We start from the raw sequence: 24,797 nt of genomic DNA, 5'->3' as shown, positions 1-24,797 counted from the left end.
AACGGATGGGAATTCCCAAATACAACATTTTCAAACCTTTGATTTCTTTCCCGGCTCCAAGTCTTCCTTGTTGCCCCGTAATCGTTTGTAGTAAAATCGCACGTCTTCTGACAAAGAACGAATTTGCTGTATCTTTACCTTCTGTGAGAAGGAATTCATGATATTTAAACTTTGATGGACTACCTTCCCCTGAAGGAAAAAAGAAAAAAAAACACTTATGTGTATATGGTTGGGTTTTCTTAAAATACACGCTTTAGTGCTGACAGGCGTATTTCTAGGAAACCAGAGCCCAAAGAACATTTAAAATTTTCATCAGTTGATAATCCCTCAGTTTGTAATCAGAACCCCAACTCCTTCCCCCTCACCCCCACCCCAATTTTTTTTTGTTGTGGTGGCATGTTACAGAAAAATTAGCAGGAAAAATCTTTGCAATCTTGTGAAAATAAAGTAAATATGGTTACAGTTTCACATTAAAATATTGAGAACGTCAACAAGGTACAAACAGAGATAACTTTAAATAAAGGAAATGGTCACTTGTAGCCGGTTAAGCAAGGTTTGTTTATACCAAGGCGAGGCTGTGCATCTGATTCCCAGCCATATGAAGAGGCCTCTAAAATGATCAAACCCACTGGTCTAACACTTGATATTAAAAGACACAGAAGTTAAGGGAACGCACAGGACAAAGATGAACGACTGAGGTTAAGGTCAACTCTTAGTCATTTACAGCCTTTGCTGTCAAGTTGGTTCTGACTCATAGTGAACCTACAGGACAGAGCAGAACTGCCCCATAGGATTTCCAAGGAGTGGCTGGCGGATTTGAACTGCCGGCCTTCTGGTTAGCAGCCGGCCTTCTGGTTAGCAGCCGGCCTTCTGGTTAGCAGCCGAGCTCTTAATCGCTATGCCCCCAGGGCTCCGTTTACAGCCTAGTGAGAGTAAAACACAGTAGAAACACATGAGAGGGCAGGTAAGCTGCTGGGATGGGAAGGACAGGGAGCAGAAGACCTGTGCTAGCTCTGCTCAGCTGTGTCGCCCATCCTATGTCACCTGATCTTTATGTACCTGTAGGCGCTACTTCCCTCAGGCCCGTTTCTCAGGGGTGTGGTGGGATCAAAAGAGGTAACAGATAGAAGAGTTTGTTTTACAATTTCTATTCAAACATTAAGTAATCAACTCTAGGTTATCTGGCTAGATCTGACTATCTGATAAGACAGATTTTACAGAATTTGGTAATAGACAGTTAATTTGTAATTCAAAGCAATATTGAGTTTGGTAAGGCATCTAAAGATACCTGAAAGCTTGATCTGAAGTAGTGCAAAACCCACCGTACTGCAGTCATTTCCGACTCACGGTAACCCCACATGTTACAGAGTATGTCTTAGTCTTCTAGTACTGCTATAACAGAAATACCACAAGTGGATGGTTTTAATGAAAACAAGTTTACTTCCTCACAGTCAAAGTAGGCTACAAGTCCAATTTCAGGGTGTCAGCTCCAGCGGAAGGCTTTTCCTCTCTGTCAGCCTTCTCTTCGGTGTTCCCCCGGACTAGGAGCTTCTCGGCACAGGGACCCCTGTCCAAAGGACGTGCTCTGCTCCTGGCACTGCTTTCTTGATGGTATGAGGTCCCCCTGTCTCACTGCTCACTTCTGTCATTTACATCTCAAGAGATTGCCTCAGGACACAATCCAGTCTTGCAGATCCAGTCTTGCCTCACTAACGCAAATGCCACCCATCCTCCCTCACTAACATCATAGAGGCAGGTTTACAACATACAGGAAAATCACACAGTACCAGGAATCATGGCCTAGCCAAATTGATACACACATTTTTGGGGGGACACAATTCAAACCATGACAGAGTAGAACAGCTCTCTATGGTTGTCTTGGCTGTAATTTTAGAGAAGCACACTGCCAGGCCTTAGTTTCGTACAGACGCTTCCTCATCTTCTCCACCCGCGGGCTCTTCCACTGTGTCATCTACCCTCCTCTGAACTGAACTCTCCCTTCTGGGATCACTGACTGAGCAGGTAAGAGAAGCAACAAGGTCCTTCCGGATAAATAATGGAATCAAGAATTCTGTAAAGTTGATACAAAGTGGAATGACAGGAAGAAGACTTAATTAAGACCTGAGCTTAAATGTGCTAAAACTGTTCATTCAAAATTTCTATTTTTAGAGAGCTACATTTTGAATTGAGATTTTATTCTATACAGCATTAAGATTTTGCAATGACTGCGACTATAGTCTCAGGGGACATCTAGGTCAACTGGTATCACACAGTTTACAAAGAAAATGTTCTACTTCCTACTTTAGTGAGTAGTGTCTGGGGTCTTAAAAGCTTGCCAGTGGCCATCTAAGGTACACCTATTGGTCCCACCTCACCCAGAGCAAAGGAGAATGAAGAAAACCAAAGACACAAGGAAAATACCAGCCCAAAGGACTAAAGAACCACATGAACCAGAGACTCCACCAGCCTGAGACCAGAAGAACTAGATGGTGCCCGGCTACCACCAATGACCACCCTGACAGGGAACACAACAGAGAGTCCCAGACAGAGCAGGAGAAAAATGTAGAACAACATTCAAATTCACATGAAAAGAACAGACTCAGTGGTCTGACTGACTCGGGAGGAAGCCTCAAAATTATGGCTCCCAGACACTCTGCTAACCTAGAAATGAAACCATCTCTGAAGTCCACTTTTCAAAGATTAGACAGCCCTATGAAACAAAAAATGGTACACACGAGGAATGTGCTTCTCAGTTCAACCAAATATACGAGACCAAGTGGGTAGCTCCTGTCCAAAAGCAGGACGAGAAGGCAAGAAGGGACAGGAACTGGACTAATGGACACAGGAAACCCGGGATGGAAAGGGGGAGTGTGCTGTCACATGGTGAGGATGGCAACCAATGTCACAAAACAATATGTGTATACATCTTTGAATGGGAAATTAACTGGAGCTGTAAACTTTCACTTAAAGCGCGCGCACACACACACACAGCATAGGGACTTTAATTAAAATTAAATAACTCTGATCAATTGTGCCTGTTCCTGCTTTTCTCACTTTTTTTCTCCTTGTTTCTCCGGCTCAAACCCAGGTCAGAACTTTGATGTCCCTATCTACCTGTCTCCTCATACCTGCTTCAGTTACTATGACCTCCTGAGGACGCTCAAGTACAGGTCAAATGATACACCCGAAGAGTCTCTTACCTATGTTCCCCCGCCATCATTCTGTTCCTTCAGCCATCCACTACCTACCGGGGATACAAAGATCCCTCAGCCGGACAATCAACGTATCAAAAAATAATTACTGCACAATGAGAGGCTTGCTACAAGAGAGGTATTTTCCAAGAGTTCCAGGATCACACAGGGAAGACCTGGTGCTGTTTAGAGGACTCCAGAAGTCTTCAGAGAGGGGATGACGATTTAACTGTACCTTAAAAGACGTGTTCTTTGAAGGGAGGAGACGAGGAAGGGCGTTCACGATAGAAGGAACAGCAAAGGCTTGGGCGTATAAAAGGTTTTATTACCTCTGCCAAGGAGCCCTGGTGGTGCAGTGGTTAAGTGCTCGGCTGCTAACCAAAAGGTCAGTGGTTTGAACCTCACAGCCATTCTGTGGGAGAAAGATGTGGCAGTCTGCTTCCATAAAGATTACAGCCTTGGAAACCTTATGGGCCAGTTCTACTGTCCTAGAGGGTCGCTATGAATCAGAATTGACTCAATGGCAATGGGTTTGGTTGCTGGTTTACTGCCTGTGCCACGGCCCTAAATTCAAGCCTGCCTTTGTCACCTGTTGTGTGGACTCCGGCCAGTTTCCAGGTTGGCGTCCCTGCTTCTGGCACTCTACTGGTACTTCCATGCGCTTCCTGAATTTACCTCTGCCAGAGTGCCAGTCGTTAAAGCTGAGCTCTGACCATGTCAAGCCTCCGCTACAAAACTGTGGGTCTCCATGGGTCTAAATGCATTTTTTTCATGCTTTCACCCCAGCACATCATCCCATCTTCTCTCTTAAAACCTGCCTCCATTCTTGCCAAACTGGATGACTCACTATTGCCTGAACCTACTTCAGGCTTTACTGCCTCTGTGTCTTTACTCAGGTTGTTCCCTGGGTCCCGAATGCAGGCGTCTGAACAGCCTTACCTATCCCTGCCATAAGGAAGTGTAAGCCAGCTCACAGGACACCTTCGTCAACTGGCCGTGGGTTTCCTCACAGCACTTTATTTTCACTCCTCTTTGGGCAATTTCTACACCCTGCTTTACATCTATGAATCATGGGTCCATTTCCCATTCCAGGTAGAAAAGTTTTTGACAGAAAGGACTATTTTTTATTCCTCTTTATATCTCCTTAGGAACCTCGCACCGTGTCTTGCCTTATAATAAATGATTAATAAAGAATAACCGACTTTACTGTTGAATTCTAGGAGCATAAAGGTAAAGTCAAAGGAAAGAAATTAGTCAGAAAGTCTGTCAAGTGTCTTACTGGAAAGGTAGGTGGGAGAGCCATGTGCTTTGGGAAGCAGGTAAGGGAGCCCACTGCAATCACAGCCTTCACAGGAATTGTTAAGATCTGTGGAGGGGAGAAGTGGACCAGGAAGAAATACGTGGTTAAGTCTGAGTTTGCGCTCAGCAATTATTGCATTACTTTTTTGGAATAAAAACTACTCACCTTGGGATTTATACTGGCAAGGACCAGCTCATAACCAATACTGAAATCACCCACAGAAATCGTTTAATCTAGCTGTCCAATGTATTTCATAAAATACAGTGAATTTCTCACACGGTTAACAAGACTAAACACTGGGGAGGGAATGAAGACAGATTTTGCACAAGTACCTGCAGATTATTAATTTAAAAAGGAAAGTCAAATTGTACTCATAAAACGTGTGAAAAAATCCAGCATTTTCTGGAATTATACAGATCTCTATTTTTTTGTATATAGAAATAAAATAACATCAACCTAATTTAAAAAAAATGAGTTGAACATTCTAGATTTAGAATCTCAACTCAAGCTCAATTCGTAACTCACAAAGCTATTTCTCTAGGATATTTTCTCTTAATTCTTATTTTCGTCCATGCTAACAAAGACTTACACTAACTCTGAAATGTACTTATTTTGACCATGAGTGATAAATAGGAATTCCTCACTTTCGGAGGGCATTAATTTGACATATGCCCGATATATTATTTGTTATTAAACGGCCAATTCTGTTCACTCTGTAGTTAGTTTTCTTTCATGCAGGAGTTGTGTATGCTGAGAACAGGGTAGAAACTGGTTAAATGGAGCAGTATTCCACTTCCCAAAGAGCTTTAAATATTAAATAAATATTTCGGCGTGGCAGAAATACAGTCACTCAAAATCTTACTGAATGCAACATGTCAAACTCTCTTTGTAGAGTCTTTAAAAAGCTCAATGATCTTTTCGTCCCTTGACTCAGAATGAATCATATAAATAAACATGAGAACTCAAATTAAGACATAATTCCTTCATTTTATCCTCCTTTTTGGAAATGTTACACAAGTGGATACTTACGTTGCAGAGAGAATCAAGATAACTAGCTTAGCAGTGTTTCCACCAGGCTCTGTAGGCAGGACTCTAACAGAGACTTCTAAGTGTGCCAAAGCATTTTCCTGGCATCGCTCTCTTAGTTCAGAAGGTTTGGGTTTTGTCAGAAAACTACACGCCAATGAACATCAATCTTCCGCAAACCACTCTCTAATTTCTCAAAATCTATGGAACTACAGAAAACTAACTATATCAAACTGGCAAACTATAACTTTATGAGCAGACTTATTTCTCTGTTCCTATAAAAATGAAAAAGGACTGAATTATTCAGAAAAACCCCATGAAGTCCTTACCTCATAATCTGTTGTGATCTGTATGGCTCCATCATGAATCCCTTCTAGTTTTTTTGCAGTAAGTTTGACTCTGAATACAGCAAAATAGCCTGAAGCTAATATTACCTGTATGTAATAGAAATAACATCATTCATTAGCCTTGCTTGTTGAAGTTTCATATTAAAACAGAAATCAAGGCTATAGTGATAAACTGACTTTCAAACCCCAACCGAGAACCAGTATGACACTGAATTACTGTACCAGTGAACAAACATCTTAAGATAATGCCCATCCCTGGATGCTTGTCTACTGCATGTACTACATGGGCCATCCAGAAAGCTAGTTCCAGGAGGCACAGTCAAGACTCCCAGCTGCCAAGCTGGGGAGGGGGTATGGTTCTCTGCCAGTAGAGTTCCTCACTCAACACCCACATTATCTATAGGGCCAAAAGGAGTGAGGGTAGAGCAGAGGGACACAACCCTTCAGTGACATGAGGGCACAGGTACACACAAAGTTGTTCTGCTTCAAGCTTGGAAAGTTACGCTGTAATGTTAACGGTCATGTCTTCACAGCAACTGAGACTGCGTCATAACAAAACACCAAAATTCATGGGAAGAAGAAGAGTTAAACAGCAAACATTTGAAAGAAGAATGGGGACTTTATCTGTTTTCTCAAGCTATTTGATGTTTTTTGCACTTGTTCTCTTCAATCATCTCTAATAAACAAGAAATTCATTTTGTGAAGTTGTACCCTAATCATTAGCATTGTTGTTGTTGTCAGGTGCTGTTGAGTTGGTTCTGACTCCTAGCGACCCGTGTACAACAGAAGAAACGCTGCCCAGTCCTGCACCGTCCTCATAATCGTTGTTATGCTTGAGCCTGCTGTTGCAGCCACTGTGTCAGTCCATATCGCTGAGGGTCTTCCTCTTTTAAAGGACTTCAATCCTCATCCTCCCACGAGAATGTGACGCTCCTCCTCACACGAGTAACTGTGAGTCCTTTCTCCGCAGGTGTGAACTCCAGGCTCCCGTCTCAGCAGTGGTGGGGCTTACACTGGCACATCCATTTTCTCTTGCTCAGGGCTCACTTAACAATCAAGGGCACGTACTTACGATGCAGTACAGGACGTGGACAGAGTCACAGAGGGTCAAACAAACATTTGCCTCGGTGAGACTCTCTTCTCATCAATACAGAAAATCAGCCAGAAATATTAACGTATAATTGAAAACACTTTCTGTCAACGTTCAGGGCAGTATACTCAATGAACATGGGGTTAGCTTAGTACCTGTGAGACTTCTCCTGCATTGACATTTGTGTTACAAAAAGACAATTCTGATTTTGCTTGTTACGGAAGTTTTTATAACAAGGTAGAACTTAACCCTTTTGGATTTTGGTGCCATCATTCTACCAGGAGGAGGCTGAAGTTGGTTATCTACAAGGACCTTTCAAGACCAAATAATTGATGTCACTATGAACCACATAAACCTGTTGGTCACGGGGCTCAACTTTTATCTGGGGTTTAGAAACACAGGTTCATTTAAAGAAACAACAAAGTTTACTTACTGATGATTGGTCTGATAGTGAGGATTTTTCTAACTCTGGAAGGCTTGAAATAATTGTAGTCCTATTGCCTCTTTCTGCAGCTACAAGCTCTATTGATAAACCGTCTCCTATGATATGCCAACTTTTTATAGCCAACTTAAAAAAGAAAAGATACGAAGTGATTATCACCAACACTCCCATAAAATTCTTAAATGTGATTTAAAATAAAGACGGATTTTGTTTTTACCTCAATTGGATTGCTGTTTATAATTGCAAATAAAATATCACTTGCTTCTGCTGCGCTCAGTATGCCAAAGTCTATGAAGCGCTCCTCTATTTTGGGGGGCAACACAAAGTACTGGAAAGATGTAAAAGAACAGGATTAAATTTAAAATCACAAAAATGAAAAAGAGATGTAAAAATAAAATACATAACAGAATGTTATCAAGAGAAAGCAACCATATTAAGACATACTAAGGCTTCTATATTCTATGCATATATAAATGCATATATATGCACATATGTAAAATATAGTTAAGGACTTGGTACGATGAAAACATTTTCATTAATCAGAAATGAAAACACTCATGGTCTCTGCTGAAATTTGCCCTCTGAAGGCACAAAGAAGCAGTGAGAAGCTGAAGTATTAAATAAAGCTAAAGTAATAACCAGGTATCAGGAATTCATGAAAAGAGCGACAAGAAGCAATCGCGTAAGCTGGCGACATGGAGGAGGGGTGGGATGACACCGAAGGTCCTCCAGCTCTAAAATTCTGCCTGGTTTCGACTTTTGGAGGACTGCGTTTCTATACGTTCTACTTCTCCTTTTATCCTTTCTCTCTTTCCTGTCGGTTTTATGTCTGATCTAAGTTTGTCTCTGAATACTCTAAGAACAGCTTTGTTTGGATGTTTTTTTTGGCTTGTTTTCTGTACCAGAAACACCTTTATGCTTTCCTCCCCGGTAGTATCTGGATCACCCTTCCCACGGTGCGTCTTTACCACCCTTACTCACTCCCTTACTATCTGGTCCCCTCCTGCAGCCAGACAGTCCCTGCTTTTAGACATCTCTTCTCTACACAGTCCCTCTTCACTCTCCTTGTACTATCGTTTCTTTTCTCCCACCTGCTATTTGTCTTCCATTTAGTGCTTTTTTTAGCTTTTCCATCCTCAGGGCAGTTAAAAGCAAAACCAAGAAAAGGTAGAAGGTGGGGAAGATCTACGTGAGACTAGTTAGAGGGTTCAGCTGTGTTACCAAGACAGGCGGCCCACTGGGAGGGGTAAAAATTGGTTCTCTCGAATGAAGTGACTAGGAAGGGATCAGCCCCATTTGTAGAGCACAAAAATGGTGAAATGTAGGACTGTGTAACACGATTGTCTAATCACATCTCAAAACCCAAAAGATGGATAACCCAAACCAAATCACTGCCCTGAGTTAATTCTGACTCATCGCGACCCTGTGGGCAGAGCAGAAGTGCCCCCACAGGGTTTCTAAGGCTGTAATCTTTATGGGCACACACTGCCACATCTTTCTCCTGCAGAGCAGACAGTGGGTTCGAACTGCCAACCTTTCGGTTAGCAACCAAGCGCTTAACAACCAAGCGCTTAACCACTGTGCCACCAGGGCACCTATAAAAAATGGACAGGGAGTTTACATTTCAAAGGTAGAGAATATACTTACATCTAAAAAGCCTGTGTACACCCGTACAGGTAAATGAAATTTAGATGCATTCGTAATAAGTAAAATATTATTATCTATGTGCATAGATGATGTGGATGGCATGAAAAACAGGGTAAAAATGTACCCCGATTCATTTGGAAGAATTAAGACTGGTTTGCTGAAGTTGTGAACCTAGGAAATAGGGGAGAGAAAAAAAAACATGTCAGTACCATCTAGTTTGCAGGCCAATAAAATTAAAAGTACGAGTGTTCCCGGACATACTTTAAACATTGTTTTGGCTTCTTCTGGTAGCAAAACATCATGAATGAGGATCGCAAAGTTGAAAGTGTTGGTAAGATAAATTGGCCTTTCCACTGGATCAGCAGGACTGTCTCGAATGTGAAATAATGTTGCAGCGTGATCAAATCCCAAATAACTATTGGAAAAAAACAAAATCAAAATAAATCACTTTTATTTCCACGTGTTCCTTTAAAATCCAAGGTCTTTTGTTGTCAATAATAATTTACATTAAGCACTGAGGACTGTATTAGAGAATTAGGACAATAATATTTTAGTGACTGAGCACATAATTTAAAATAAAAATTAGCCTGCAAATAACTGAAGTAATATAAAGAACTGTTTGCTACTGAATGACATGTAAACAAACAAGATAAAAAATGTAGTAACAGAAAAAGCTCTAAGTTACTCTTTTAAAAATCATGTTTATCATTCAATTGCAACAACTTTGTTAAAATGAACCCCTACCAAGTTGGATATTAATCTCTTATTGGTTTAACTATAATTCGAAAATGAATTACATGTTATTACCTGTTTAAAAAAAGTTATAATTCTAGAACTGAGTTTGAGTCTATAAAAGAATATAAATTATTTTGTTTCAAGTGACAAAATAACAAGCCACAACCACTATGTGTCACAAAAGGAGTAACAGCAAAGAAATGGTTCGAGTGATTTTATATTATTAAAAAAGTCCAATAATTCATTTTTATACTGCATTATTGAATCAAGACTTTATTTAAGCCAAAATCACGTAACGTTTACTTTTTTCTTCTAAGAAGCTTGTTCTTTTCAATAATAATCCCATAGAGTTCATATGAACTTGACTACTATTTTTGGTATTTCTGATGACTAGGAAAACAGAATTTACTGATTAACAAAAAGTCAGAAAGCTTATTTAAGAGAAACTCACCCATCTAAAACTTCTGCCTGATAGGGTATTTCGAGTTTGGAGTAACTCTTCTCCTTTGCTTTAACAGTTATTTTCCCGGAACACTGAGACGTTTTTCTTGCCTTTGATGCTGAAAGAAGCACAACAAGGCCCTGTCACCTTCTGCGACCAAAGGCTTCACGCAGGAGGGCCAGTTACTTTGTGTGAACTGATAACATCTTTAAAAAGGTGGGCTTTAGACCCACAAACAGAACACTTTCACAACATTTTAAGGAAAATCAAACGTTTTTGTAACATTTTAAATCACGTTTGTTGTACAAAAAAAGAAAGAAAACATTTTAATTTCCCCGTAATGGGGTAAACAGATACACCAGCAAAGGAACATGGTTCAGGAGGAAACGCTGTATCTGAACTTCTCCTCCACAGCCACAGGTTTTGGCTTTACTTGGAGCAAACCTGTTTCTCAACCTCGTTACCACTGATGTCTCTGTCTGGACAATTCTGTGTTATGGGGCTGTCCTGGGCACTGCAGGACATTTAGCAGCTCCCCTGGCCTCTACCTACTGGACACCAGAGCATCCCTTGAGCTGGGACAACCAAAAATATCTCCCCTGTGAGGCAAAATTGTTCCCCCTTGAGAACCACTGGTTTAAAGCCATACTGAGAAAGAGGTAACATTCCTTGAACGGCCAGGGTCTTGCCAACAAATATCAGTGGAGTAGCATGGTGCAGTGAAATCAAGAGTTATCAGCTGAGTTATTCTGGCCAACCCTAACTCATGGTCTCAGAGGAAGCAAGTCCCTTCCTCACATACTGTCCCCACAGACAAAGAAAAACCTGTAGATTCTGCAGCAGTTCTGCATAATTCCATCTGGGGTTACAGAGGAATCCTAGCGGCGTGGTGGTTAAGTGTTACAGCTGCTAACCAGAAGGTTGGCAGTTGGAATCCACCAGCTGCTCCCTGGAAACCCTATGGGGCAGATCTGCTCTGTCCTGTCGGATGGCTCTGAGTCAGAACTGACTCGACAGCAAAGGGTTTGGTTTTTTTGGGGGGCGGGGGTGGTTACAGAAACACACTAAGGTGGGCCTGGGCACCCATTAGATGCTTCCTTTCAAAGTGAATAAAGCACCTGTCCCCTTTAAAGTACTTACGTAACACCTCTCCTCAGGAGAAGAACGTGTATGTGAATGCGACCAAAGCGTCATCTAACTTCAGCACAAAGACCAAGCAACAGAGAGATGTCATGGCCTTCAGTGTATGGCTATGTACAGATGACGGCTTTAGATTTTTAGAACTCCTACTAAGCCTCTTATTTCTTTCTACTTGCTAGTTAGCCATCTCTGGATGCTTTTAACCTTTACCACCGGTCTCATACAAGGCTCATCAAAAGGGCCACGATATTGAGGCATTTCGTGGGATCTTATAAAGTTGCATTTTAGCAAATGAAGCAGTCAAAAATCACTTAAAACTAACAGACAACAGTGACTTTTGTTGAGAGTGAAGACTAGAATCTGTATGAGGTCCATTCAGAAAATACGAGAAGTGAAACATGACACATTTCCTGGCTGCCTTTCACAACCATTTCAGAGAGGTTGTCTGTGTTGGCATCCAGGGTGGGGAGGGTGGCAGAAGGTGGAGGGGTATTCCCACGTTAATAAAAACCACTTACAAGAACGCAGCATTTGCTTTAAGGGGTGTTTTCGTCTTCCCTTTGTCTCTGTAATTTGATTCTACGTAATTGATTTCAGGAACACTGATTTTAAAGTCTATGGTCTCAGAAGAGCCAAGAGCCATGACATTGCATTTATGTCCAGAATGGGAACACATTCACTAAGCCATCGACACAGAAGCTGGAGCCGGGACAACTACAGTACAACTCCCCATCGCGTATCCCCCCGTCCTCAGATTTAACACAAGGGTGGGTCCTAGACGCTCTCCTGACATCCCACTGGCTGTTCTCTTTCTCTGTAAGAGAAGAGACTTCACCTGTTGATGCTGATGGGAATGTGGTATCTTAGCAACAGGGAAGACAATTTATCTCAGACTTGGAAATAACTGTGGCATCAATACCTTCTAGAATGCCGGCTATTTCTTGAAGTTGTATTATGAAAGTATGCCTCATATTTAAATTTTATTTCCTTGGGATTTTCACTGATCTTACGGGAGTGAATACTTAAGCCTGCAACCAGCCTGTGTACCTGCTCCAGCTCCTCCCCAGAACTCTCCATGTGCAAGGATTAAGCAAAGCTGCTCACAAACATTGTTCAGTTTATTAGTAAACTGCCACCAAACCAAAACCAAATCCGTTGCCACTGAGTTGATTCTGACTCATGGTGATCCCATGTGTTAGGGAGTAGAACTGCTCCATAGGGTTTCTTGGCTGTAATCTTTGTGGAAGCAGCTTGCCAGGCCTTTTTTCCATGGTGCCACTGGGTAGGTTTGAATCAACAACCTTTTGGTTAGTAGACCAGCACAACCTGTTGGTGTCAGCCAGGACCTTAACCTACTACGCTCTTTATCAAATACTGTCATCCAATGATGAGCTTAGCTGTAGAAGGTGAAGTACTGGCAGAGATGGCACTGTCGTAAAGCCAAAATTCAAGCTGCAGGACCCCTCGCTTGCACGGGCCCCTAGGAGAAAGGGCCTGTTCAGCCTTTCTGTTGCATTAAACATACAGTCAAGAGGTCATTAAGTCACTACTTAAAAATTTTTGTGGCAACAAATGTTCTATTAAAATGGGAAAAAATAAATAAAAACATGCTATGAAAACATTCTCACAGCCTAGGGTGAGCTAACATTTCCAAAGACAAAATAACTCATTGGTCAGAAAGAAGAGTTAGCCAATTTGACAATTCTATCACAAAGGCTATTATTTTAGCTAAAGTAGGAACCTCTACCTTACTTTTAAAAGCCAATATATGAAAATGTTAGAGACTACTTTCTTTCTGCTCCTAAATTCAAACATACTTCTGAAATTCAAATACATTATCACTGAATTAAAAGAAGTGATGCCTTTATACTTAAAGCAAAGCATAACATATATATGGGGAAGGGTTAGCCCAGATTAATCAAAACACCAAACTCACTGCCGCTGAATCGATTCCGACACATAGCGAGCCCAGATTACAGAAACAGAATCCCAATCCTAATATGTCTGCTAATCTTTATCTACTACTAATAGTAATTTAGCTTTCTGAAATATTGTCTTTCATGAAGACAGAGTGTGTGATGGTTAACAGGCAAGATGAACCGAGGTGGTAGTATAAAATCTGCCCACAAGTAGTCTGAATTTCTGTATTAAGATGTCAAGACAGATGTTTTTTAGTTTATGAGACTAACACCACACTATTAGAGAGAAAAAGGTGATTACTTACCATCAAAACTAATACTTGCGACCTTAGTGTATTTACTTTCTGAAGCCTTTAACGTAATTGGTTTAAAGTGCACAGTTACGGCGTCGTTTTGTGGTGTCGGTCGGACACTCTGCAAGAGAAAAATGGCTCAGTTGTGTTACCTGGAAAGCAGACTGGACAAGCCCAGCGGAATCAAAATTCGTGAAGTTTAACTATTGTGGTCCCTTTTAAATGGAGTAGGCCCAACTGATCAAACTTAGAATTAATTTTATTAGAAAATCTCTATGAAATAAAATGATGACCAGAGTGTAAAACTCTCGACAAATCAGTGAGTGTGAGAATCGAAAGACAAACTAGTATGCCGGATAGGAGTACATAAAATCCTTAAACAGCTATTTGTTTTCCAAATGAATGCCCGACTCATACAGAAGAGAAGACAACACGGAGAAGATTTATGATAGGGTCCCTCTTAAAGAAACGACAATACTACGTATAACATACTGACACCACGAAGATGCAGAATGAACACGCGTTTACGAGCTGGCGTCCCTCTATCAAGGTAGTTTTGCAGATTCCATCACTAGCGATATTTTCTTCTGCTTCTCTAAGGCCTGGCTGTGCAAGGCAGCCCCGCTGTGGGCCAGGCAGGGCTGTAATGTTAGCTATGGGACGGAGCAGTGAGGAAGACTGCAGGGATGGTTAGTCTGGAAGAAGTCAGAATGCTCTGAACTTAAGAAAGCAGATTTTTCTATTCGAACAACTAACCCTAAAATCACTGAAAACAGTGAAGGCTTACACTTTTACAGCAAACTTAAAACACAAAACCATGTTAAGGTACAGTTAGTTTTTATTGGTGATCCTCATAGACATGAATCACATTTAAATTGGGAGGGACTTTAAGGATCCCAACCCCCCTGCCTGTTTGACAGAGGAAGAGAACCTTGTCACACGGAGCGATGCTTCGGCGGCCAGTCAGCACAAGGCAGGACTGGAGTCAGGTTTCCTGACTCAGCCCGCTGTCTTCACTTGGCTTCTTACTGCACAAGCGTGTATTAATGAAACTGTCGTATTAGACACAGATTTTGATAAAAAACATTGTCACCTTAGTCTCAAAACCCTCCTGGAGTTTTTGTTGCATTTCCAGAGGCTATACAAACTTGAGGCCCTGGTGGCACAGTGGTTAAGAGCTCAGGCTGCTAACCAAAAGGTTGGCAGTTTGAATCCACCAGCCGCTCCCTGGAAACCCTACCGGGCAGTTCTACTCTGCCCTATAGGGTTGCTATGAGTCAGAACTGACTCCACGGTACTGGGTTTTTTTTTTTTTTTATAATATGAACTTGCTATCAAAGCCTGTCATTTTCTGTAGAAAAGAACATCTTTCTTCTCTATGAAACGCATCAGGCACGCCTGCCAACCGGGCGCTGAGGACCTGCTCCACTGAGGCTGGCAGTCAGAGATGACGTCACGGCTCTCGCCTGGGCTCTGGGCCCACCCTTTCAGCTCCTCTTGTAAAGGTGACATCTGCCTACGCTGAGCATCAGAGGGCAGACCCTCGAAGGCAGAGGAAGCATCTGAGAAGAGTGTGAAAAAGAGAACTGTCCCTTTTGCTCCGTCTGTGATCCCAGGGATCAAAGCTGATGGCGTGCTCAGTGACGACAGGTAATGATGTCCAGCACCAGGTGGTGGGGGTGTCCCCCTTCCCACCGGCTGGGCAGTCCCGAGTCGTTAGCATGGCTTTGTAGGGCCTGGAACGATGGCCCTAAGAAAGGTTCTGCAGTTTTCTGGGTTGAAAATCTTAACTAGCTTTAGCTCTTGGCCTCAGGGTCTCTCAGCACTTTAACTCTCTCATTTCCTCTTTCCTCTTCTTCTCTGGGAACAACTTCTCACTTGCATTTGAATCTCTAACTGGGAGTTGAATGATTTGCTCATATCAACAAATTTACTTATCAATAAGCTTTCCATTATTAGTAACCACTTAAAATATAAATTTCTTCATTCCTTGAAGGGTGTGTGTGTGTGTTGAGTGTGTGTGTTTTTCTTTAAACAATAAAACAGAGTAGTTTGAACCTTATGGTTGAACCATAAGGTTGAAACTACAGAATCTTTCATTAGGTTTCATTTTATTTCCATACTACTACTACCTTGGAAACCCTAGTGGCATAGAGGTTAAGAGCTATGGCTGCTAACCAAAAGGTTGGCTGTTCGAATCCACCAGGCACTCCTTGGAAACTCAATGGGGCAATTCTACTCTGTCCTATAGGGTCGCGATGAGTTGGAATCGACTCGATAGCAACAGGTTTGGTTTTTTCTGGTGTACAACCTAACCACGGTAAATGATCACTCTAAGAAGTACATAAGAGATGATTCTGGTAAATGCTGTAACATACAATTTTGCAATGACAGTCATAACAACCAAAAAATATGTGTGGTTACATAGGTAGATATGTACACATACATGTGTATAGGAAGGCACGTGTGAGTATATGGGTTGCATGTACAGGTGTATCTATAGGCACAGGTATATACATGTTTGTATGTATTGCATATATATTCATATATACATAATAAAGCACACAGGGGGCACAGTTATGGATACTTCCTACATATAACTAAACATCTTGCGGGATTGGTTTACTGGGTTTGAGTCTTAGGACCACCGTCTTGTGGGACAAGTCAGACAACTGGCATATCACAGCTCATAAAGATAATGTTCTACATCCTAGTTTGGTGAGTAGCATCTGGGGTCTTAAAAGCTTGTGAGTCGTCATCTAAGACACAACTATTGATCTCTACTTGACTGGAGCAAAAGAGAAAGAAGAAAACCAAAGACTCAGAGAAGAAACTAGTCTACAAGACTAACAGCCCACATGAACCACGGCCTTATCTATCCTAGGACCAGAAGAACTAGATGGTGCCCAGCTACCACTGCCAACTGCTTTGACCAGGGACACAACAGATAGTCTCAGATAGAATGGGAGAAAAATGTAAAACAAAACTCAAATTCCTAAAAAAGGCCAAACGTACTGGACCAGTAGAGACTATAGGAACCCCCAAAACTACTGCACTGAGATAAGCTCCAGACTTGGAACCGAAGCCACTTCTGGAGGTCACCTTTTAGCCAAATAACAGATTGGCTCATAAAATAAACAACATCACCCACGAGTACTGAGATCCTTTAAATAATCATCTGTATGAGACCAAATGGTTAACATTTACCCTAAAGCAAAGATGGGTGGGGTGGGGGGTGGGGGCAGGGAAGTTAGATCCATGGAAACAGAACAACCAGAATGGAAATAATGAGAATGCTGACACACTGGGAAAAATGTAACCAACATCACTGAACAACACGCACAGAAATTGTTAAATGGGAACCTAACTGCTGTGTAAACTTTCACCAAAAACACAATAAAATACATTTAAAAAAAAGTTAAACCACACACACAAAAAGTTCTTACATGAAACATATCACTTTAATTAAGAATTTCCTATCAGAGAAAAATTTAAAATTCAGTATTATTATATTAAAAGATGACTTTGTACTAATAGTAAACAATTATTCACATGGTAACTCATGCTTTACACAAATGGCCTGAATTATTCACTTACTATCAGGAAACAAAAAAAATCATACCTCAATCAGTTAAAACCCGTTTTCCAAGGAAACAAAAACAAAATGACATAAAAAAACAAACAAAAACAAACCAAAATACTTAACTAATTGGCTCATTATGGGGCTTTAAAATGAAAAATAATGCATAACCATTAACTTGTACATAAGCATATTTATTCGATTCACCCGTTTTTATACTAGTCACTAACTCAAAGATAATCAACAATGTGGAAAAATATGGCAAGTTTCCCAGGAAAGGCAGCTTGCATACATTCTAAATATAGTTCTAGGCTTTTCTCATGACATTCAGACCCAAATAACGCTTCAGTAACTCTCAAGAGAGACTCAAGGCTCCAGGACACTCTGAAACTATCTACAAAAGCTTTGAACAAACAAGGAAAATACTCTTTCAGTATATAACACTTCTAATTTAAAACATTTCTACACAAATTCACTAACCCACGCATCAAGTTGATACTGGTAAAATTAACAAGTACATCTGTGACAAGTTTGTAATTCTTATTCATTAATTAGCAAGGAAGCTTCATGCTAACGTTCCTCTTAAAGACATCCCAAGCAAACTTATTTCATCATTTACACAGTGTCTTAGTTACCTAGTGCTGCTATAACAGAAATACCAGAAATGGATGGCTTCAACAAACAGAAGTTTATTCTCTCACAGTCTAGGAGGCTAGAAGTCCAAATACAGGGCATCAGCTCCAAGGGAAGGCTTTTTCTCTGTCAGTTCTGGAGGAACGTCCTTGACATCAATCTTCCCCCGGTTTAGGAGCTTCTCCACAGAGGAACCCCGGGTTCAAAGGATGCATGCTTGTAGCTCTACTTTCTTGGTGGTATGAGGTCCCCCTATCTCTCTGCTGGCTTCTTTTATATCTCAAAAGAGATGGGCTTAAGACACAATCCAATCTTGTAGATTGAGTCTCATCAACATAACTGTCACTAATCTCACCTTATTACATCATAGAGATAGGATTTACAATACATAGGAAAATCCATCAGATGACAAAATGGTGGAAAATCACACAATACTGGGAATCATGGCCGAGCGAAGTTGACAGATATTTTTGGGGGACATAATTTAATTCATGACACATAGCATTAATGTTTGGTAAGGAGTCCTGGCGGCACAGTGGTTAAGAGCTTGGCTGCTAACAAAAAGGCTGGCAGTTCGAATCCACCAGCTGCTCCTTGGAAACCCTATGAGGCAATTCTACTCTATCCTATAGGGGGGCTATGAGTTGGAACTGACTTGATGGCAATGTTTTGTAAAAGGTCCCTAGGTGGTGCAAATGGTTAGCACTCAACTGCTAACCTAAAAGGTCGGCAGTCTGAACCCACCTAACAGTGATGTAGAAGAAAAGGCCTGGTGATCCACTTCTGTTAAGATTACAGCCAATAAACCCTATGGAGCAGTTCTACTCTGTAACACGTGGGGTTGCCATGAGTGGGAAGTGACTCAACAACAAATCACAACAACAACTGTATTTTGTAAATGTTGCGGAAAACCATGTTTTCAAAATTGCATCACATACAATCAATGCTGTGAGGGTTTACACCTGAGCATCCTGCCCATTAACAGGTGAGGGACTTGTATCTGGAACTCCATATGCACTTAGCACTGATTACCCCATCCCAGAAATCATATATATTTGTGAAACAGAGGGTCCCTTCTGACAATGCACTGGTCTCGAAGTATGGTACATTATGTAGAAAACGCCGAACAAACAGGAAAAAAAAGCTCTCTTAAAACTGGTTTCCGTGGTAGATAGGTCACCCCTTGGCTGATAAGGAGAGTCATCTAAGCTATCATCACCTGTCAAGTGGACCACTGCAAAGATTTCAAACGGGTCACCCTGTTTTCTGCCCTGGCCCCTCTGTAGTTCATGCTCCATGCAGTAACTGCAGCGATCTTTAATACCACCTAATGAGATGACATCACTCTCTTGCTTAAGATCTGGTAACAGCTCCTCAGTGCACTTAGAAAAAAACTCCAAATACCTCCCAGAGCCCCAGAAAGCCTTGCCTGACTCGCCAGCCTCATCCCCTATACGCTCACCCCGTTCCAGTCTCCCATGACCTCGTTTCGGGTCCTCAGACCATCCAAAGCCTGTTCCTGCTTCAGGCCTTGGCACCTGCTGTTCCCTGTGCCAGGAACACTGCTCCCAGCTCTTCTTGGGGCTGCCTACTGCCCGTAAGTTCTCACCTCAGATGTCAGCTCTACCACCAAATGTAAACCATCTCCCTCCACTCACATCATACACCATGCTGGTTGGCTCCTTCACACAACCTGCCTCCATCTACAATTATGCTGTGTAGTTGCTGGATGTCTGCCTCCCCGCGTAGACACTGAGCTCTGTCAGGCAGGGGCCCTGCTGGTCTTCTTCACTGGAGTACTCTCAGCCCTTAGCAGACGGCACGGCGTTGATGTTCATTCTACTTATCGGATTAACGCATGAATGGATGAATGAATGAAGAAGTAAGACGCAACTACCAACACACTCCAAGCTTTGTCACTTTGAGGACTAAGGTGTCCCTGACCCACGACATGGTATTTTCAATCGCCTCATGTGAAAGCTGGACAATGAATAAGGAAGACCAAAGAAGAATTGAAGCCTCTGAATTACAGTGTTGGTGAAAAATATGGGATATGCCATGGACTGCCAGAAGAATGAATAAATGTGTCTTGGAAGAAGTACAGCCAGAATGCTCCTTAGAAGCAAGGATGGCGAGATTTCATCTCACGTACTTTGGACATGTTATCAGAAGGGACCAGTCTTTGGAGAAGGACATCATGTTTGGTTAAGTAGAAGGTCAGCGAAAAAGAGGAAGACCATCAATGAGATGGACTGACACAGTGGCTGCAACAATGGGCTCAAGCATAACGATTGTGAGGATGGCACAGGATCAGGCAGTGTTTCGTTCTGTTGCACACAGGGTCACTATGAAGCAGAACCGACTCGACCGCACGTACCACCACCACCACCAAAACAATGACAGAGTGTAGACTTTGTATGTTAAAAAAACACTTACAGGTAGATACAGATGTAGATATATATACATAGGTTTTGAAGAGAAATACTGATCATGAAATTAAAATGATATATTCATAAAGACTTCACTGATAAGTGAGTCATTCAATACTTAACATACTTTCATGTAACTTTTGAGCTTTTATATTTGTATAAGTTATTTTTGTTTTAAAAAATAGCTCTGACTCAGTTTTCCTATTAGAAAGCTGAGACCTGTACACCTTATGGGGTTGTTGTATTAAATAAGGTAATCCATGCAAAAAACCTAGCATGTGTCTGGCCTATGGTAAGAGCAAGAAATGCTTATTTACAATGTATTCTAATTACCTAATAAAAGAGAAGAGGAGGAACACAGGCCTACTTAATTTCCCATCATAAGTGAATTGAGTACTACTGTACTTTTCTTCACTTACGTTCTTAGGATTAATTGCAAATTTTACTTTTCTATACAATGTTTATTCAAAAAGACATTTGTCTGAGCCCACTTCCTGTATATAAAGCGAGGCAAGTTTGTCCGGGCAAGGTAACGGCATTACCCAGCAAATACCTAAACCCCAATTAGAAGAGGCTGCAGGCCTAAAGCCTGCCCAACGTGCACAGAAGTCCCGTTCTGGTCCCACTCTGTGCGGTGGCATCCCACAGACTCACACCAGCAACAGCACACACAGCCTGCAGAGCACACACACAATCACAACGATCTGGCCCCTCCAACCGAGGCAACGACTGACTGACCCACCAACAGTCCGAGTCTGCCCTGTGGACAGATGCACTGCGTCCACTGCTAAAGGGGGTCTTGGGGGCACAATGACAGGAAGACGTGCTTTAAGACACTTCCTCTGGAGAGGTCAGTGACCCGAGCATGAGAGAAGGGAAGGGGAGGGGGAAGGTGTAAATCCACTACCACTGTGCTCCGTCTAACCAACTGGGTTAGAGAAGAAATCCAGTGTCAAGAAGTTCAAAGAAGATAAGCAGGTTACAGTCAAAGCAACTCATACAAATCTAGCAGAAGTAATTACACTCTATTACAGAGGAAACCCTGACATACCAAAGTAAAAAATTCACAATTCTGGATATAAAGCAAGATTTGAAAATAGTAACATAGAACTTCTCCATCTCAAAATCTAAAATATGGAGTGTCTATGTGTGTGTATGTTTCTGGAAGGAAGTCTAACAGTGAGTTTCTGTTTTTCTGCAAAAGTGAGGGTGTTGGCAGTGGGGAGTGGGTGACCTCCTATCATCTACTACCTTTATTAATAAAGTACGTTTTAACATCAAAAAAAGAATAAAGTACATTATCTCAGAATAGTCCTTACCCAGAAAGTGTGGTTATAACTTTATACTAACATATAGCCCAATTCACTGCTGTCGAGTCACTTCTGACTCATAGCGACCCTATAGGACAGAGTAGAACTGCCCCGTAGGGTTTCCAAGGTTATAAATTTTTATGGACGCAGACTACCACACCTTTTTCCCATAGAGCTGCCGGTGGGTTCGAACTGTGGACCTTTTTGGTTAGCAGCTGAGCGCTTTAACCACTGTGCCAGCAGGGCTCCTATAATAGCATGTACACGTTCATATTTTCATAAACATTTATACTATTCTTATTTTGCTCATTTTTCTACAGACTCATGACAATTTCAATGCAGATTAAAGAGCCAAACCAAGCACTAACCTCTCAATATCGTAGGGACAACGTGCATTTTGCATTTTTTTAGAAAAATTAATTATCGCTGTAAATAGGAATCACAAAGAGACTGTTGACAAGAAATCTTCACTGTCATGTTGTTAAAGGTCAGCACTGCCATCTCCATTCCACAGAGATTTTTATGATAATCATTCAAAAGTCACCGAATCAAGAAACAGAATATATTTTTGAAAGAAAGTCTGCATTAATATCCATTAGGGTTGTTATTCAAGAAGAAAAATAACAAAAATAAGAGAAAATACTGCTGTTCTCTGCTTTGGCGTTTTTGTTTAAATGGTATTAGGGTGGCTAAGTTCAAGAAGCCATTTCTTTAAAAAAAATTTTTTTTTATTGTTGTAGTTTAAATGAAAGTTTACAAGTTAGTGTCTCATACAAAAATTTATACAGACACCGTTATGTGACCCTAATTGCTTTCCCTATACTGTGACAGCACACTCCTCCTTTCCACCCCTGATTTCCCGTGTCCATTCAACCAGCTCCTGACCCTCTCTGCCTTCTCATCTCACCTCTGGACAGAATCTGCCCATTTAGTCTCATGTATTTACTTGGGCTAAGAAGCATATTCCTCATGAGTATCATTTTATGTAAAGGAGCCATTTCTTGTCATCAGTGGAAGGGTCCCGGGCCCTTGGAGGCCTCCCTGAGGGGCAAGGGTCTGAATCACAGCAGAGCCAGGAACCTGAAGCAGTGGGTCCTCTCGCAGCCCACCTGATACTGGACTGGGAGGAACTGTGGGTAGTTTCGGCCCCACTGTACAGTGTGGGGAAGCTCTCTACCAGTCCCTATGCCCCAATCCTTCTACGTAAAGAAGGAATGCTAGGTCAGGTACCAGGACATTATCCTGCTACTGAGCAAGGTCACTGTGCGGTAAAATGTGGTCACTTGAGACGACCACCTCCCGCTGCCTCACTGGGGGTTTGGATGCGCCCCCCCCTTTGGTGTCTACTCCACTAGCTGACGGTAAAATCTGGGTTTCGTCCTGGATGGACAGAGACTCCTTCAGTCTTAGCTCATCTTATCAAAGTTCCTTGCATTTAGGTTTCCGGCATAAGCACCAACCAATCATCCAACCAGCCACCGGGTTACAATAAAAATTCAGTGCTTCCCTTTCCATGAGCCCCTGTATGGTATACGTACCCTGAAGACCTCACAAGGGGGAGAGGTTGCTGTGCGATGCAAAATTTGGACGTCCCTGCCTTTTTTTTTGCCTAAAACTATCTAACGTCATTCCGAGTCCACTTACAAGGCACTAAAACCACTTGCTCCGTGTGCACGTGTGAGGGGAGGAGAGGGCTCCAGTTGATAGCAGGCTAATCTAGGGTCATTAAAAACCCACCCATTGCCGTCGAGTCGATTCTGACTCATGGTGACCCTACAGGACAGAGTAGAACTACCCTATCGGGTTTCCAAGCCCGTAAATCCTTACAGAAGCCAACTGCCACTTCTTTCTCCTGCTGAGTGGCTGGTGGGTTCAAATCGCTGACCTTCTGGTTGGCAGCCGCACGCTTAACTACTGTGTCACCAGGGCTCCCAAACCAAAAAAACAAACCCATTGCTGTCAGAACGATTCTGACTCACAGTGACCCTACAGGACAGAGCAGAACTGCCCCATAGGGTTTCCAAGGAGTGCTGGTGGATTCAAACTGCCGATCTTTTGGTTAGCAGCCGCGCTCTTAACCACCGTGCCAACAGGGCTCCACCCGGGCTCCAGGGTAACTAAAACAGCTGCCAGTTAGAAAAGGTGCCCATGCCAAACATTAACAGCACAATGCCGTTTCTTCTATATTCCTTTGCTTCACTGTTTCTCTTCTCAGCTCGTCTGAACCCCTCCCCTTCATCCTCCTTACCCATGCCTTTAGGCTAACAGCCGCACCTGACGGAATCCTCTTAATCTGCTTCTCCTTCCACAGGGCACAGAGATGCCAGGGTTGATCAGAATCTACCAACCTCTTACACAATTCTGCCTGAACAGGCGCCTCATGACCTTTGGTTCAAACTAAATTTCCTCCTCATCCTCATAATCTGGGGCAATCAGAGGCAGAACAGGAGTCTCAGGTCACGGACCAACCTAAGTGTCACCAGGCCACCACAAAATGGGATTCCTTTAGAGCAAGGGTTTTATTATTTTTAACTTTGTCACAGATCAAAGATATAAAATTAAAAAAAAAAAAGCAAAAACTTACTGTTATTGGTACATCTTTTGTTCCTGAATTTAATAAATGAAGGTTTAAAACTTTTGGCAGATCTGTCAAAATTGAGGAAAAGAAATATTTCTTAAAAACATGTTATTTATAGCAAGTTAGAATCTTTACCTTATTAGACATCAAATTAAACCTATTCTAGAAATGTGAAACAAAATGACAATCACTTGGAAAAAAAAAACGTTAGGGATAATGAACTTACAAGGACACTGTGTATTGTAAGAATTGCTCCCTTCTAGTCAAAAACAAATAAACCCCAGAAGTTCCAAAATCTTCTAGTGAAATCACACATTATTCCTAATCTTTCAGTTTTCCAGCAAAGCACAGTGAAGTAAATTAACAATGTACAGTGTGAAATTATCACATTAAAATCAAATCTAGTTTTTCAATCCTAAACAACCAAATTTTAATTACATATGGCCCACACAGACCCCAAATTTCAGGTACTCTTTAATAAATTTCACATACTCCTTAAAAAAACCTCTGCGTGAGCGGCCATCTAAGATACTCCACTGGTCTAATCCCTTCGGGAGAAAGGGAGAATGAAGAGAACAGGATACAAGGAAAAGATTAGTCCAAAGGACTAACTGTCCACAGCTACCAAGGCCTCCACCGGACCGAGTCCAGTACAGCTAGATGGTGCCCGGCTACCACCACTGACTGCTCTGACC

General features: G+C 41.8%; 1 protein-coding gene across 1 annotated transcript in view; it reads right to left on the bottom strand.

Moving 5' to 3' along the window:
- Window positions 1–24,797, bottom strand: part of TMEM131 (transmembrane protein 131) — a 144,038-nt gene that overhangs the window by 50,343 nt on the left and 68,898 nt on the right. The window contains exons 10-19 of the mRNA XM_023734176.1: window positions 24,109–24,170; window positions 13,585–13,693; window positions 10,230–10,338; window positions 9,305–9,458; window positions 9,044–9,214; window positions 7,614–7,724; window positions 7,388–7,522; window positions 5,847–5,951; window positions 4,471–4,557; window positions 37–189 (exon numbers count right to left, since the gene is read on the bottom strand). Coding sequence (XP_023589944.1) covers window positions 37–189; window positions 4,471–4,557; window positions 5,847–5,951; window positions 7,388–7,522; window positions 7,614–7,724; window positions 9,044–9,214; window positions 9,305–9,458; window positions 10,230–10,338; window positions 13,585–13,693; window positions 24,109–24,170 — 1,196 coding nt within the window. The remainder of the gene's footprint in view (window positions 1–36; window positions 190–4,470; window positions 4,558–5,846; window positions 5,952–7,387; window positions 7,523–7,613; window positions 7,725–9,043; window positions 9,215–9,304; window positions 9,459–10,229; window positions 10,339–13,584; window positions 13,694–24,108; window positions 24,171–24,797) is intronic.

The sequence above is a fragment of the Trichechus manatus genome, unplaced genomic scaffold, assembly GCF_000243295.1.
Source record: "Trichechus manatus latirostris isolate Lorelei unplaced genomic scaffold, TriManLat1.0 scaffold00004, whole genome shotgun sequence".
NCBI lineage: Eukaryota > Metazoa > Chordata > Mammalia > Sirenia > Trichechidae > Trichechus > Trichechus manatus.
The sequence above is the reverse complement of the archived record's forward strand: the minus strand, read 5'-3'. Positions and strand labels throughout refer to the sequence as shown.